Source organism: Pelodiscus sinensis, chromosome 8 (assembly GCF_052426305.1).
Source record: "Pelodiscus sinensis isolate ZL-2025 chromosome 8, ASM5242630v1, whole genome shotgun sequence".
In the NCBI taxonomy this organism is placed as follows: Eukaryota; Metazoa; Chordata; order Testudines; family Trionychidae; genus Pelodiscus; species Pelodiscus sinensis.
In genome coordinates, this window is record NC_143059.1 from 64,908,129 (window position 1) to 64,923,807 (window position 15,679).

General features: G+C 44.5%; 1 protein-coding gene across 1 annotated transcript; it reads right to left on the minus strand.

Annotated features, from left to right (window-relative positions):
• Window positions 1-1,063: 1,063 nt before the first annotated feature.
• TECTB (tectorin beta) lies at window positions 1,064-15,352 on the minus strand. The gene is made up of 10 exons (XM_014579458.4): window positions 15,261-15,352; window positions 12,457-12,647; window positions 11,815-11,957; window positions 11,639-11,711; window positions 6,757-6,860; window positions 6,586-6,669; window positions 4,860-5,022; window positions 2,930-2,999; window positions 1,893-1,925; window positions 1,064-1,339 (listed from the first exon to the last, which is right to left on the minus strand). Exons 1-10 carry the CDS (start codon window positions 15,334-15,336, stop codon window positions 1,287-1,289), a joined length of 990 nt encoding a protein of 329 aa, XP_014434944.1. The 5' UTR covers window positions 15,337-15,352; the 3' UTR covers window positions 1,064-1,286.
• Window positions 15,353-15,679: the final 327 nt, after the last annotated feature.

Genomic DNA, 15,679 nt, shown 5'->3' on the forward strand with positions numbered 1-15,679 from the left:
CGCCACTGTTTCAGCTTTCTTTGTTAAATGTGTTGACCACCCCTACTCTAGTGGGTGGCCCCAGAGGTGATAAGTCCTTTCCCCATATGGATGGTTAAAAATTGTTACTATTATCATTTGTATTGATAGTATCTTGGGGTCGTAACTGCAACCAGGGCCCCACTGTACCAGGTGCTAAACACTATGGTCAGGAGGTGCTTTTGCAGCAGGCGTAGATGATCTGAAGCTAGATTTGCTCACTCTAGCTCACTTTGAAAAAATCCCCCTAGTTTCAAGGCTTCCTGGAAGACTCCATACGTACTGAAGCAGCTACCCCTATGCTGCCACTCTCCTGCGATAGCTTGCTCACATCTAACTTGGGTATGCCTACATGTGCTTCCATCACACCTTCTGATTGCTGAGTGGCTATCCACAGGGAGAGTCCCTGCCCCAAGGAGCCTGCATTGTAAATACTTCTCTAGTTCCAGGAGTGAGGATTTGTGCTTTTGGTGCTGTGATCATGCCTGTGAACCTTGCTAACAACAGTGGCATCGGTATGTATGCAGCCATGGTGGATGATATTGCTATGCTTTTCCACAGAGCCAGGTTTTCTGTCTAAAGTACTTCTAGGTACAAGTTAATCCAACATTTCCCTTTGTGTGGGGCTCCTGATGGACACAAAGGGCTAGATAAAGGTGAGGTGCATGAGATGTATCAGGGCTCCATCCTTTCTGGCACAGAGCATTTGGGCCTGGCTCAGTGAAGATTTAAGCTCACGAATATTCCTATTGACTTCAATGGGATTGAACATGCGCTTAAAGTGCTTCATTGGAGCATGCCTGAATACTCAGCACCTTGCAGGATCAAATCCTAAGATGAGCTGGAGAAAGTCTTTAATAAGACCAGGTGGAAGGAGGTTGTAACGAATGGACTTCTTCTTTGCTTGCTTCTGAAGGGGGGAGAGCTTTGGGAAGTGCTGAGTTAGCATGTCCCTGTGTCTCTTGTAGAAGGGAAACCAGACCTGTTTCATGCCACACAGGTCAAAGGAGAGAAGTGAACAGCACCTGTAAGCTGTTGTCTTTCACTTTTATAAAATTACTGCAGCAGTTGGGGGAAAGGAAGATCAGTGTAATTGTTCCCCATTATTACAGAAACAAAAATCAAGCCATGGTTTATTTTTCCTGTAAAACAATACAGTTTTCCCCCTCCCCCGTGAGTAAAATAAATTGTTTTCATAGTAAAGTACAGTTACAAAGTGGGGAGAGGGGATCAGTAGAATGTGTTAAGAACTGCAGCTGGGCTGTGACTCACAGCAAAACAGCACTGATTCCAAGCGTGAAGATTAGATGACTGAGAACAGCTGGAAGGAAATCACAAGGAGTAAGGTAAGTACTCAAATGAACCCTTCAAATATCTTAAATTCTCTTTGGGTTCTTATCCTGTGCTCCTCACCCTGGCATCTGAGCTCCCTATAGTGTCTCGGTCAGCATGTTAGGCTTAATATTTAGACTTTTAAAATGTGTTTTATGAATCCTACCAGGAATAGAAATGTGTGTTCATGGCATTTTTTGTAAGTTGGTGAAAACACGGTTTGGGTTCTGCATTTAAACATTCTTCTGCAGTGATGGCAATCCAAAACATAGCACCACAGGGCAAGTGCATGGAAATAAGAATGAAATTGACACTATACAGAAAGTGAAACTGACAGATCTCGTTTCACTGTGCAAGGTACCTCTATTATAAAAAGGAAGCCACATAAATGTTGTGAAATAAAAGTGGATGTTAAATTCTTTCTTCTATAATAACTGCATTTGCTATTTAGTAGATTTATGATTTTGTTAAAAAGTATATGGATTGATATGGATGGTTGCTTTCTAGGATGGGTATTTTTGGTGTTGTATTTTGTTCTTTACCTGAGAAGTTGTAGTGTGTTGCCAGACCTCCGCCTGTATAATATGAGAAAAGAACAATTGAGTGGCATGCGCAAGGTAAGGCAAAATACAGCTGTGATATTCAGCAGAACAGACAACATGCAGGTATATAGATCACATTTTGATCAGTATTTTCTCTCATGGCTTTAACATTTGCTCTGTGAATGTGACCCTGGACAAGCCTAATCCTCTACTCTCATCTCCAGGGCTTGTTTTTCCTCTTGCTTATGTTGATGTAAGTGTGCATCTAGGAACAAGAGCCCTGAAGTCAGTGAAGTTATACCAGTGTAAGTGGGAGTAGAATTGTTATTTACACTACGGCCTCTGGTAGCAGAAAGGGGCTATAAAGTTGGTGCTGATATAACTGCCACCATAGCATAAAGGACCCTTAGTGTAAACGAAAATTAGGCCCATCATGTTTGAAGAATCCACCCACCAAAAGATTTGCATGTAAGGGCTGCATCCCACAGTCCTAAAAGTGCTAACTTCTGCACTGTGCTCTAGGGAGAAGTAGGCCGTGGTGCCAATGAAGTTTTACAGGTGGACAGATGAGGGTGTGTGTTTGGGGAGGTGGGATACTGCCAAAAGGAGCAGCCATTGGAACCACAGCTGTGCTGATCCACCAGCCAAGAGGCTGGGCTTTAGAAACACCTGGAGCCCAGTTCCACTGGCACACTGCAGACCTAGAGAGAATTCCCTGCCTCTCCACCCCAGTGGAATATCCCTGCATGAAGCCCCTTAACCCGAGTGGCACGTGTATTCCAGGGTTATAGTCGCTGAACTCCATGGGCGTTTTATCTGTTAGAAACTGGCCCTTCTACAGCAGCTGTAGCAAAATTTAACCCTTCCAAGTAATCACCAAAGTCTAAAGAGTTTTTTAACTGCTGCTAATCTCCATTCTCTGTCTTTCTATGGAAGCATTACCCCCCTCTCTTACTGTCATCCCTGCATGGAGAATGACTGGCTGTTCTCTTCGCAAGAGAGAGAAACTTTTCCAAATAGAAAGCATCCACACTTACTACGCACTGCAAGTTCCGCCATTAGCACTCCTCCGGTTTGCTCGGTGCGTCGTTTTCGTTTTTCACATGTCTCCAAAGAACAGAGAGACATTTATTGGGGGGAGGGGAAGAAAGACCTGTAGTTTTATTTTGTTTTAATCTCAGTTAGCCTCTGTACGTTGGATTTTAAACCGAAACCCAACAGACTGCAATGGCCAGCGCCTTGTGTCACTCCTGCAAGGGGCAGAGCAGGAACAATGCTCATTTTTCAAAGAGAATCCTCGTTATGTATTCTCTGAGAATCCTGGAGTGGACTCGAGTGGGCCATAGGCAGCGGTCGTTGAAAAATGACTGTCTAATTTGTTGCCACTTTAAGAGGCTGAAATGACAGCAGCCTCTGTTGGATGTCCTTGTCTAATCACAGACTGGGCCAACCTGCTCTTTCCACAGTAGCTTAGAGAAACCCCCTCAAGAGGGCAAAGTGGAGCTGATCTCCATTTGTTCAAGCCTTCTGTGGCTACTCCCTAAGGAAGTCTCTGAGGCTGCTGCTACTACAGTTATTGCCAGTTATGATTTCTGTCTGTTGGGGAAAGGACGGAGACCACCAAATTGATTTCCTGTAGACCACCAAATATGGAGCACAGTACCTTCCGTCACTCCTGATTTGGTCTAACCAGTGCACTGCCAACAGCGTGATCCTGCCAGTTCCCTGACTCTTGAAGATCACCCAAGTTGTTTGTTTTTACACAAGCTGTACAGGGTGACTTTGGCTTCCAGCAAAATGCACTGTTGGTAACCACAGAGCCACCACCTTAGTGGAAGCTTATCTGCAGCAGACGGGGTGCAGGTTTCCTGCCCAGATTGGGCTCTGCAGCTGTTAGACTCCTAGAGCCCCGCGGAGGTTTCCCAATTGGTGCACACATCCTAAGACCAGCTGCAGATCTGTGGCAGCTGGAGACTGATAGCAGGAATACTTGGAAGTGCAGGAACCCCCAGCCTAGTGCTTGATCAGGTTCCATTCCAGGCCAGCTCATTGCCGGGGGGGCTTCGTTTGCTTTCTTTTCATACATGATTTTGTTCACTTCTGGTTTCATAGGTGGGACACTCAGAGAACTGGTAGGAGATTGTTCCCTGGTTTTAGTTGCAGATCATGGGTAAGGCTACCAAAGTTTCACAGAGCTGGCTGGAAAGCCCAGTGAATGTCTTTTGAAAAATGCATGTGGTTTTTTTGGTGATAGAAATGTAGCCGTGTTAGTCTGGTGTATATGAAACAAAAGACAGGACTATGTAGCACTTTAAAGACTAACAAGATGGTTTATTAGATGATGAGCTTTCGTGGGCCAGACCTGCTTCTTCAGATCAAATAGTGGAAGAAATTTTTTTTGATTGTATCCTGTGGTATATATAGTTGTGCCAATTTTCTTCCACTATTTGATCTGAGGAAGTGGGTCTGGCCCACGAAAGCTCATCACCTAATAAACCATCTTGTTAGTCTTTAAAGTGCTACATAGTCCTGTTTTTTGTTTCATGTGATTTTTGTGTGTGGTGTTTTACTGTTTCTTTCGAAATGGTGGTGACTTGTGTCACTCAGCTCTCTGGCTGGTTGTAGATCCCGAAAAAAGTTCTATAAAATCTTTCCCTGAACTTTTTCCATCAAAAACCCCGAATTTGAACCAACACATTTAATCAAGCATGAAATCCAGACATCAGCCCATTCAATATAAGGACAACATGTACTGCTAGACTCCAGTGACAACTCTTAGAAGTGCATTGTTTTGGCTCCCTCTAGTGGACATACAAGGAAGAAACTTTACTTGAGAGGGGAAAAAAACAAAAATAAAACAAAAATGAAACAGACCCCCAGATCCCAAACACTTTACTGGGAGCTGACGACCCTGGATTTGAATTTTGTAGCTTGGGCCCATCTCTAATTCTCAGAAGAGGGACTTACCACAGGGCAGGCAAACTTTTCACTGTCACAGACATGTGTCTCACAGTGCAGCCAGACTTTGGATAGTTTGGGGATGTTTTGGAACCGGAAGGCATTGAACTGGAAGGTGGCCCGGTGGTTTTTCCCATTTTCATGCACTAAGATAGAGTTGTCCGTGGCACACCTAAAGGGCACATTAGAGAACGTCATGAGATCAGACACAGTTGCAAGGCCTAACGACCTTAGATTTCTGATCTTCCTCTTTCTTTAACCTCAGGAACCCCATCAGGGTACTCCCTTTACCTGAGACTGGCATTCCTAATGCTGTGCTTAAGCTCACCTTGATGGTCATTCTGCTCTCAGCTGTATCATTGTAACATGCAGGGGGAATAAGTGGGGTGTTTGGATGTCATAGAATCATAGGACTGGAAGGGACCTCGAGAGGTCATCGAGTCCAGCCCCCCGCCCTCAAGGCAGGACCAAGCTCCGCCTACACCATTCCTGACAGATGTCTATCTAACCTGTTCTTAAATATCTCCAGAGAGGGAGATTCCACCACCTCCCTTGGCAATTTATTCCAATATTTGACCACCTTGACAGTTAGGAATTTTTTCCTAATGTCCAATCTAAACCACCCCTGCTGCACTTTAAGCCCATTACTCCTTGTCCTGTCCTCAGAAACCAAGAGGAACAAATTTTCTCCTTCCTCCTTGTGACACCCTTTTAGATATTTGAAAACCGCTATCATGTCCCCCCTTAATCTTCTTTTTTCCAAAGAAAGTGAAAGCAGACCGTTGTCCCGTTCATACAGCTTCTTCAAGCAACCCTCTTGCTTTTGGTATCGTGAGCTTTCATGGGCTCTTCTTCAGATGACTGGAGTATTATTCTTGGATCTGGACTTTTAATGCTCCAATCGTCTGAAGAAGTGGGTTGTGCCCATGAAAGCTCATGATACTATCTGTAGCTGTGTCTACACTGGCGCGATCTTGCGCAAAAGTGGCCGCTCTTGCGCCAAAACCTGCTGCCTGTCTACACTGGCCACGTGTTCTTGAGCAAGTAAACTGACATTCTAATGTATGAAATCAGGGCTTCTTGCACCAGAACTCTGACGCTCCCGTTCAGGAATAAGCCCTTTTGCGCAACTGTTCTTGCGCAAGAGGCCAGTGTAGACAGGCAACATGAATTTCTTGCGCAAGAAAGCCCTATGGTTAAAATGGCCATCAGAGCTTTCTTGTGCAAGAGCGTCTAACACTGCCATGGATGCTTTTGCGCAAAAGCACATACCAGTGTAGACGCTCTCTACTGGAAGAGTTTTTGCACAAGAACTCTTCCGCAAAAGAGTTCTTGTGCAAGAAGCTGCTAGTGTAGCCGTAGCCGTATACATGTTTTGTTAGTCTCTAAGGTGCTACTAGACTATGGGTTTTTTTTGAAGTTTTTCCAGTTACAGACTAAATCGGTTACCCCTTTGAACCTCTTGCTTTTTGGCATCTTTGGATGATTTGACAAGATAGTCCTTTGGGTAACAAGTTCTCACCTACTAATGTGTCCTGGACGATGTGCATCATAACTCCTAAGTTGCTACTCAAACCACAAATCTGATTCCTCAGACCCACCCTCCATATTACTCTACACCCACCATTTCCTGCTTTGCCAACCAGAACAAACAGGACCTGAAAACCCCCAGCCTGATGTTCATGTGACCCATCCAAATTGCACCCCATTAGGCCTCCCTCCTGCAGTTACCTACCCTTTTGTGATCAGTGGCCACTGGATTTGGTAGAAATATTCCGATGAAGGTGTTACCCAGCAGTTGTTCAGAATCACTTTAAACCTGTGACAACACCAACCAATACACAGCCATCAGCAATCAGCTGTGCGTGGGAGACAATTCCCAGTTATCAATCAATACTTTTCCTACCTGTTACTTAACCCCTTGGCTTCCACTCCAGCAAATACATCAGAGCCAATTTCTGAGGTTTCAACGACAAAGGGGGCTTCTTTTTTACTGGAAAACTTGGCATTCTTTGAGAGAAAGAGAGAGTGTGCATTAATGACCCTTCCCATGCCAAGGCGTGTGACCGTGTAAGATAGCCTGCCACAGAGAAATGGAGAGCAAAAGTCTGGATTATCTTGCTCAGGAGATTCTCAGGTGAGGTGAAAGACAATTAGCTTTACATATCTCTGTATCCATCCATACTTGCTAGCAGCATTTCTCTGATCTGACACTAACACTATTTAGTCACCAGTGATCCCTGTAAGCTGAGCACTTGGACGGTTACCCAGGAGAAATTCCAATGCTGCCCAGTGGATTAACTGAACGCCCACAGCCAGCAATATGTGTTTGCATTGGTGGTGCACATTTGCACATGCCTCAGTGCGCATAACAAAATTTATTCCCTACATGGATGAAAAAATTAGAGGGAACACTGTTAGTCACTGACATGATTAAGGCTTAAATTGCCAAGGCGAGCTGCAGGGTGGCTCAAATCTCCCTTTTGCCAGAGCGGGGCCAGCCCTCTATCTTCTGTCGGGCAAGCTCAAAGACTGGCTGAGTCTCTGGGCACAGTTGGTGGGAGGGAGGTGGCTCTGTGCCCCCAGAAGGGGTGGGGCCTCATGCAGAAGAGCAGGGCCAGGCCAGCCAGCCCTCAGTGCTGTCCAGCCCATGCACCCACTCCAGCGCCATCTGGACCCCACCCCCGGGGCTCCATAGTGTGCCGCATGGTGCTCCAGCAGTGATTCAAAGGCCTTGGGGCCCATGGGTGGTTAGACAAGCCCCCCAACCCCACTCACAATCCCGGCCCTTCTGCTCAAGCCCCAGCCCCCCAGCACCACAGAGAGGGAGGAGAATGCACAGCCCCAATCTCCTTGGCCCCGGAGCACCAGGGAGGGAAGGTGGCTCATGGCCCCTGTCTCCCAGCCCTGGAGCACAGATAAGGAGGGGGGTGCTTGGGGGCAGCAGTGCTCCACCCCCAGTATGCCTACAGCAGGCATTCTGGGGGTGGAGTGTGATTGGGGCCATGCTGACAGTCTGGGAAGGCAACTCCTTCTCTTGCCTATGATACTCGCCACCCTGTTGGGGCCTCTTTGAATCTCCAGGCCCTGGGGCAGTTGCTCCCTTTGCCCTTCCTGACCACAGGCCCTGCCTTCTGTTTACGTCCAGCAAGAAAGAAGCAGCTTCTGCAAAAGACAGTCTGAGTTGCAAAATCCGTTTTTACTGAGCTGACAAGGCTTGGGGGCTGGCATCCAGACAAAGCGTCTCTTCATAGGTTCTGAGCGGCCCGGTTTCTCATTGCACTGTAGCAAAAGAAAGCTCGTAAGAGACTGAAACAGTGTGAACAGAAGTGTGGTGCACAGTCCAGAGTGCTATCTCGCTGGTTAGCTAGAGAGAGACACAATCCCCAAGCTTCACAGAGCCATCATTCATCAATTCCTCCCCTGCCTTTGTTTCCTGACTTGCTCATTCTCAGGCAGTGATTTTCTCACACTCCTCCGGACAAAAAAAGCCTGGAGTCATTACAGCAGCCTCTTGTAGCCGTACGCTTTGAGAGACACAATAGTCTGCCTGCCTTGAATTTAAACCTAAAAACTTCACCCAGGCTAACGACCGTGGGATGGTCCATGACATAAAGAACCACTTAGCCTTGTGGCAGACCAAAGAATGGGTAGATGGGGAGTGCGGAAACTGGATGTGCCAGTCCTCACCGGCTCTGTGAGACCTGCTGCCTGCAGAGACGGCCAAGAGAAGGTGAGGAACAAGGGGGGGAGGAGGGATAGCTCAGTGGTTTGAGCATTGGCCTGCTAAACCCAGGGTTGTGAGTTTAATCCTTGTGGAGGCCATTTAGGAATTTGGGGCAAAAATTCATCAGGGATGGTACTTGGTCCTGCTGTGTAGGCAGGGGACTGGCCTTGATGACCTTTCAAGGTCCCTTCCAGTTCTAGGAGATAGGCAATCTCCATTATATTATAACAAGGGACCCATACCGAGGGCAGGATGGAATTAATTGAGCCTGCCTGACTTGGTGGCTGAGGAAACACATCACAGTGCAGTTCCTTCTGCTACCCAGCCTCGTGAAATGCTGGTAGGGTCTGAGTGGAAGCAGAAGAGTATGCTGCATCTGTATAAATGACAGCAGGGATGGGGGGATTCCTACTCCACTGTGGGCTGCCCAGGAGGACCCAGAAGAATTCAGAGTCAACCCAAATCCCTCCTGCCATGGACTACTGAAGCATGCACTCCTGGCCCTAGCGTCAAAGGTACTCGCTCCATCACATCTGCTGCTTTGGCATTGCCCCAGGAGCAACCTATTGACATGTGCTTTGTAAAAGAGCAGGTGCTTTCTATTTTGAGAGCCTTAGCACAGTCATCAGGGATTAACACTTGGAAGGGAAAATCTAGGGCCACATGCTGCCCTCTTCTGGGAGAAAGCAGAATTTTCTAGAGCATTTTTTTTTTTAACAGCACAGAGTAACACTAACTGTCCTGAGGATGCTTGAGGAGATATTTGTTATCGTTGGCCTGAGGTGACGAACATACTTAAAGGCAGAAGACAGGCACGAGCCTAATTCAACCTGCTTTTTTTTTACGATGCCAGTGTAAATGCTGTGACATGCTCTGCCAAGAAATCGAGGGAGGCTCTAAGTAACGCTGAAGTCACACTTGCTTTGAGCATTTAGTCCTAACACTGCAATGGGCTGCACTTGTAAGGCTGGTTTTCCTCAGCAGTACCGCTCTGCATTGATTTTTCTTTTAGCTCCATCCCCTGGATTATTTCATGATGACTTTCGTTGCTGCCCACACCAAACTGTGCCAGAGAAAATGTTTGTGTGGGCATGGGGTTACCGACTGTGTGTGCACACAAAGGCCCCATGGGCCAATCACAGCACTTTCAGGCAAATGGTTATAAAATTGACACCCCTTATTCTTTTTGGTTTCATTCGGAGCCATTTGGCATCCCCAAGAGAGTGATGAGCTGAGGTGGAAGGATACATAAAGCGATATTGTGCTCCAAACGAGAGCTGCTTGAATCATGTAGAGAATGGAACTGATCACAAAACAGTTTCCCTTCCACAGGAATTTTTGATAGTTTGACCTTTCTTTTCATCTTTGAAATGGGACGACAATAAAATATCAAAGTTTTTCACTGAATGAAAAGTTCCAAAAATAATTATTTTTGGAAATGTTCTGTTTCAATCAAAACATGATGTTTCACGTCCTTTCTTCTTAATGTTTATCTATGAGCCCTGTGGGAATTGTGGTTCTGGGTTCCTCATTCCATTGTTTTTCCTTATGAGCTCCGCTCTCTGTACAGCATATGTCCCTCCGTATTACACTTGGGTCTAACCCTGTTACATGATGCACCACAATAGCTGTAAGAACCTGCCAGGCTAAAACTTGGGATCATGGGGGTCCTAAACCACTCATGCCATCAGATCACCACAAGAGGCTTAGGCTAAGCTCCTGTGAGAGGCCCCTTGATGCTGGACTCAGTAGGAAGTACCTCCCAACACAACCTGAGTGACAGCTTCTCACAGTGCACTGATTGGCTGGCACCGGTACTTAAGCCAGAAAGGCATGTGAGGGAGCTTTCTGAGATACAACACCGCTTGCCTACCTGTCCCTGCTTCAGCCCCTGCATGTAAACCCCAGATTCCAGCTTCTGACTTTGCCTCTCTCCTGATACCTGGCTCTCTGTCTGCCCTCTGGCCTTCTTAGACCTGACCCAGACTGACTTCTGTTCTGACTGCTAAATCGGACCACCCGCGTCCTGGCTGTGTGACAGTAGCCCAGCAATGTGGAGGAAAGAAACTGCGGTGTCTCATGAGCGAGGGAGTCTGGTGTGGAAACTGGGCCCACTTGGAGAAATGGAGGAATGAGTGACCCGGAATGACAATTCCACCGAGGCACAATGGCAGCTCAGGTGGAGGCCGAAAGCAAAGCCAATCCAAAATAAAATACCTTGTTCCTATTTTTGCTGATGGAAAATTCTACCAAAACTGAGATTTTCCTCTAGGGGAAGATTCCATCCATTCAAGCCCTGCAGAGGATCCATAGACAAAGCCTTCCACAGCTGGGCCTCAGGATTTGGCTCAATATCATGACTAGTAATTAGTGTTGCATTTTATTCATGTAAACTAACTATCCTCCACTTCCCCTATGATTTGATGGGAATAGATGCAGGGTCTCACTTGCTGCTCTACCAATACAGACACCCCAACCCCCTCCCACCCCCAAACAAAAAGGTGGTAGAACCATAAAAAAAACTTGCTGGCATGGGATAAATTTAGGAAATCAAATCCAGTGTGAACTAAAGATCTGAAGGGAACACTAAACAGCCATCTCATCAGAGAACAGCTAAGCACATTTCAGGGGGCATGAAAGGAGCTTCTATATTTAGTGAGACTGGCAGGGTTTGGATTCACACGGTACTTTGTTTAGGCTAGAAGCAAAGTTTGGCTGTTTCTTCTGACACCAGTGAAATCTGTAGCCATGTGAGAGAGAAACATGCCTCCAGCCAGCAAAATCTGTGCCATTAAGGGACGTCATATGTTTTAAAAATAGTGCCTGAGCTACTCCATTCTATGCAGGCTGATCCTTACTATTTTATCAGAAATAAGGACCCTCTTACAGCATGTTCATTACCATACAAATCAGGGGAGCTGTGCTCCTTGTCCCCTGGCTCTTATGGCTGGATTCCTTTCTCACGGAGGCTGATGGAAATAAAGAAGCACTCCCATGAAGTCAGTGGAATCTGCTCAGTGCGTAGGCTTAGACTAACTACTCCATGATAAAGAGAACTTACAGAGTAGAAGTTGAGAGATAACTGACTTTCAAATGAACCGGCGCTCCCATTCTTCACATGGACTGTCGCCACTCTAGAAAATTGAGAAAATTTCGTATGACTGAAACATATGTTATTGATAATGGAGCCAGCCGTGAGCAGAAAATGGGGTATTCCAAACCTCCTGGTGGAGTTACCTTTGGTCGAAGGCTGCCTGGTTGACCAAGTAGTTTGCATGGTAAGTGCAGGTGAACGAGTAATTCACAGGCTGGCTCTTCACAATGACAGAGCTGTCGTTGGAGACGATGGAGTTGTAGAAGTGATAGATGGGGTTTTTGAACTGCAGGGTGACAAGGAGAGAAATGGCTGCAGTGAATGTGTGATATAACAAGAAAGCTCTGCCTAATATTTGAAACAGGAAAACACAATTCTCACGACATAAATGATCAGCAAAATACTATATTCTGGTCCTTTATGCGTTTGTATTGTAGTCTGTTAATGCACTGAGGCTCCACTTGCTGAGAGCTGCACACACATCATGGAAAGAGTGTAAAGTTAGTGCGCCTACAGAGATGAAATGAATGTGAACCTAATCCCATGTGCATTTTGGCTGTGTCAGGGATGCAGGACTATCCAATTTCCTGCATAAATGCCAACGAGCCTTGAACACATCTTCAGAGTTTACACCTTCTCAATTACAGCACATAGAGCCTGACCCAAAGCCCATGACTGTTCAGTGGAATCTTTCTACCAACTTCTGTGAGCGTTGAAATGGACCCATAATGTACTATGTAGCTGCCAGCTCCTGGGAGGTGAATTTTTACCCTTGACGTACTAACCTCTGATTGAGTTCCACAGTAGGATTTGTTTTTGGGTGATAAATCTGGGATCGTGAATTGATAGTATCCTGAATCATGAACCCCATTGTAGCAAACGCCTCCAAGAGCCAATTGATTAACCTCCCATCCATACGGGCATTCGGGAATTTTTGTAATGATGGTTTTAGGATAGCAATACACCAAAATGACATCTAAAAGGAAAAAAATATAGATATTCTAAGTTGCACTTTCATGCTGAGACTGATCTAAGTATGCACATTGTGGGTAGTGTTTAAATCTGGAGTTTATATTTGGACATTTCTTTACCTCAAACTGGATTAAGAATCTAATCCACTGATGTCAATGAAAGTTTATCTACTAAGTTTAAAGGAAGCAGGTTTGGGGCCTATAGGAATTTGAATCCTATTGGATTTATATCTACTGGGACTTGCCTGGATAAACCCTTTTAGGTCCCAAATCCTTAGAGCGAACAATAATATCTAAACTCTCTGGGTGGAATTCTGTTCCCACTGAAATTGGTGTGAATTTTGCTTTTGATTTTAGAGGGACCAGAATTTCACCCTTTGTGTAAATTTTATTAAAGGATCAAAGAACAAAGAAAAATGAAGTGAAATCATACTCTGATAATATTGTATTAGATTATGTTAATGTTATGGGCTCAGATCTTTAACTGGTGTCAATTAGCATATCACCATTGACTTCATTGAAAATAACAAGCAGTCCTGTGGCACCTTAGGGTGTGTCTAGACTACAGGTTTTTTCCAAAAAAAAGTGGCCTTTTTTCAAAAAAACTTCCCCTGTGTCCAGACTGCCACTGCGTTCTTTTAAAATTAAATAGAAAGAACACGGTGATTTTTTTCAAGCAAGATAAACCTCATTTTACGAGGAAGAAAGCCTTTTTTTGAAAGTGCTCTTTCAAAAAAAGGCATTCTTCAATGCAAACAGGGCTTTTTTGGAAGAAAGCTTCCAGACTGCCTAGGTGCTCTCTTTAGAAAAAGTGGCTCGCTTTTTTGAAAGAAGTGGTTGCAGTCTAGACACTCTCTTTCGAAAGAGGCGTGAAGTCTAGACGTACCCTATATTGTTTTTAGTCTCTAAGGGTATGTCTACACTACAGGGCTTTGTCGACAAAAGTGGACTTTTCTCGACAAAACTATACAGTAAGTCGACATAACGCAGCAGTTTTGTCAACGGCAGTAAACCTCATTCTACGAGGAATAATGCCTTTTGTCGAAAGAGTTCTGTCGATAAAAGGCATTATTGCATCCACACTGTGCTTTTTCAAAAGAGAGGGTCTAGATTCTCTGTCGAAAAAGTAGCTTGCGTTATCAACAGAACTGGCTGTAGTCTAGACGCTCTTTGTCGACAGAGGTTTTGTCGACAGTATATGTCGACAAAGCCTCTGTCGACAAAAACCTGTAGTCTAGACGTACCTTAAGGTGCCTCAGGACTGCTCATAGTTTTTAAAGTTACAGACTGACTCTGAGATTCATTGAAAATGAATAAGTGAGTCTGTTGTCTTTAGCAAACCTACATCTATTCATAGTAACTTTAGATCCAGGCTGTATTATTGCTAAAAGTTCTTACTTTAATACCCATCACCATAGATACAGTGCCAATGTAAACATAGTTGTCACATTTCAAGCCAAAATGCAGCGAGCAAAAGATAAACAAAGTACAGATATGACACATCAGAGCGAATGGGCCGTGTACTTGGTCTTGCAGACATAGTGCATCTTATTTACATAGAATAAGGTTGCATGAATTTGATTATATGAAAGGTAAAACTAGCCTAAGTATGAGTGGACTAAGGATTGAGATTAGACTGCCAGTTACAGAAACGAAATATCTTTGAAAACCTCCCAAACCAAAGAACACTGCTTCCTATGGGATATGTAGGGCTTGATCCTTAATTCATGGTATATCCGTAGGCTCTGCTTAGCACTGGAAAGGCAGGATTGAAAAAGTAGTAGCGGAGATACTCATAACTTCCACCTTTTTATCCATCAGCTTTCAAAACTCCCAGTCTGATCCTCCCAGTGACTTTGCTCCGATCCTGCATGTGCGCACACTCGACAAGTAACTTTGCACGTACTACCGAATTCAGTCAGCCTACTCACACAAGTAAAGCTAAAATTCCTCAATAGCTCATAGAAATGATTCCTGCTGTTCCATTTTGTTGACACAAACATGGTGGACATTCAGATAAAGGGAAACTTCAGGTTCTAAGGGCTACTGGATACATTTCTAATTCAAAAAAATTAGAGAACAAGTAAGTTGCAAGCCAAGGCTCTGAGCAAGCACAAAATCAATTGGGCTCCCATGCTGAATTCAGTGAAGGTTTAGAAAGTTACTCCCCACCTCCCAATATACTCTTCCAGTTGTGCCCTACATACCCTTATGCATACAAGTAGTCTCTCTCGAGTCAATAGAAGTGCTCACATGAGTAACACTTGATTACAAGAAAAGGGTCTGCAGGATGTTGCCCTTGAGATGTTCAAATGCTTTATGTTCATTTATATTTTCAATGCTGTTTTAGTCCCTGATCCTGCAGAGATGCACACATGCTTTGCTGTCTGTATTATGACTGTGCCTTAGTTTGTCCTTAGTTTGTTTTCTGTTCTAGTTGAGACTAAAGAAAGACCAATCAAAGTGGTGCCAGAATTAAACACTTCAGAGCCTTGAGATCCACCAAACTTTAAATCCGTCAAAATAGAGATTTCATTGCTACCTAATCCGAAACCATTTGGCTGCCTTAAACTCTGAGAGAAACTCTTATTTAGAAAAGCAAACTGAAGTTATTTTACCTGCTTTGTTTGGATTGCAAGGGGCTGCAAAGACTTGAACCAAGATGTCCAGCAGATAAATAGCAACAATCACCATTTCTTCCAAGGGTCCGAATATGCTGGTAACAAAAGCAGAGTTTGCTTTTTAAAATGCTGCTGGATCGTAACAATTTTTTTAAATGTTGATTTAAAAAAAAGTCTATGAAATTCCATTAAGTGCACACATAAAATTGTAGATGCCGTTTAACATACTCTTTAGTCACTGCTGGAAAAATCATTTGGGGCTTTTGATCCATCACTTTGCTGGATTGCAAATGCAGCTCAGGAATATTTATTGAACATTTTTACCTCTTTGGGTCATTATTGCCAATTTTAACATCTTAGTTTAGTAACTAGAATTATTTTTGTTCCTGTAAAAGTTACAGAAGCAACAACAACAA

Bases quoted from the DNA above. Each gene is read 5' to 3' on its own strand.
- TECTB (XM_014579458.4), bottom strand. From the start codon at position 15,336: ATGGTGATTGTTGCTATTTATCTGCTGGACATCTTGGTTCAAGTCTTT. The intron at 5,023-6,585 runs GTAGGTAACTGC...TGTGCCCTTTAG, and splicing joins TGGCCACTGATCACAAAAGG to GTGTGCCACGGACAACTCTA. The intron at 3,000-4,859 runs GTAAGTCCCTCT...TGTTCTTTGGAG, and splicing joins AAAAGTTTGCCTGCCCTGTG to ACATGTGAAAAACGAAAACG.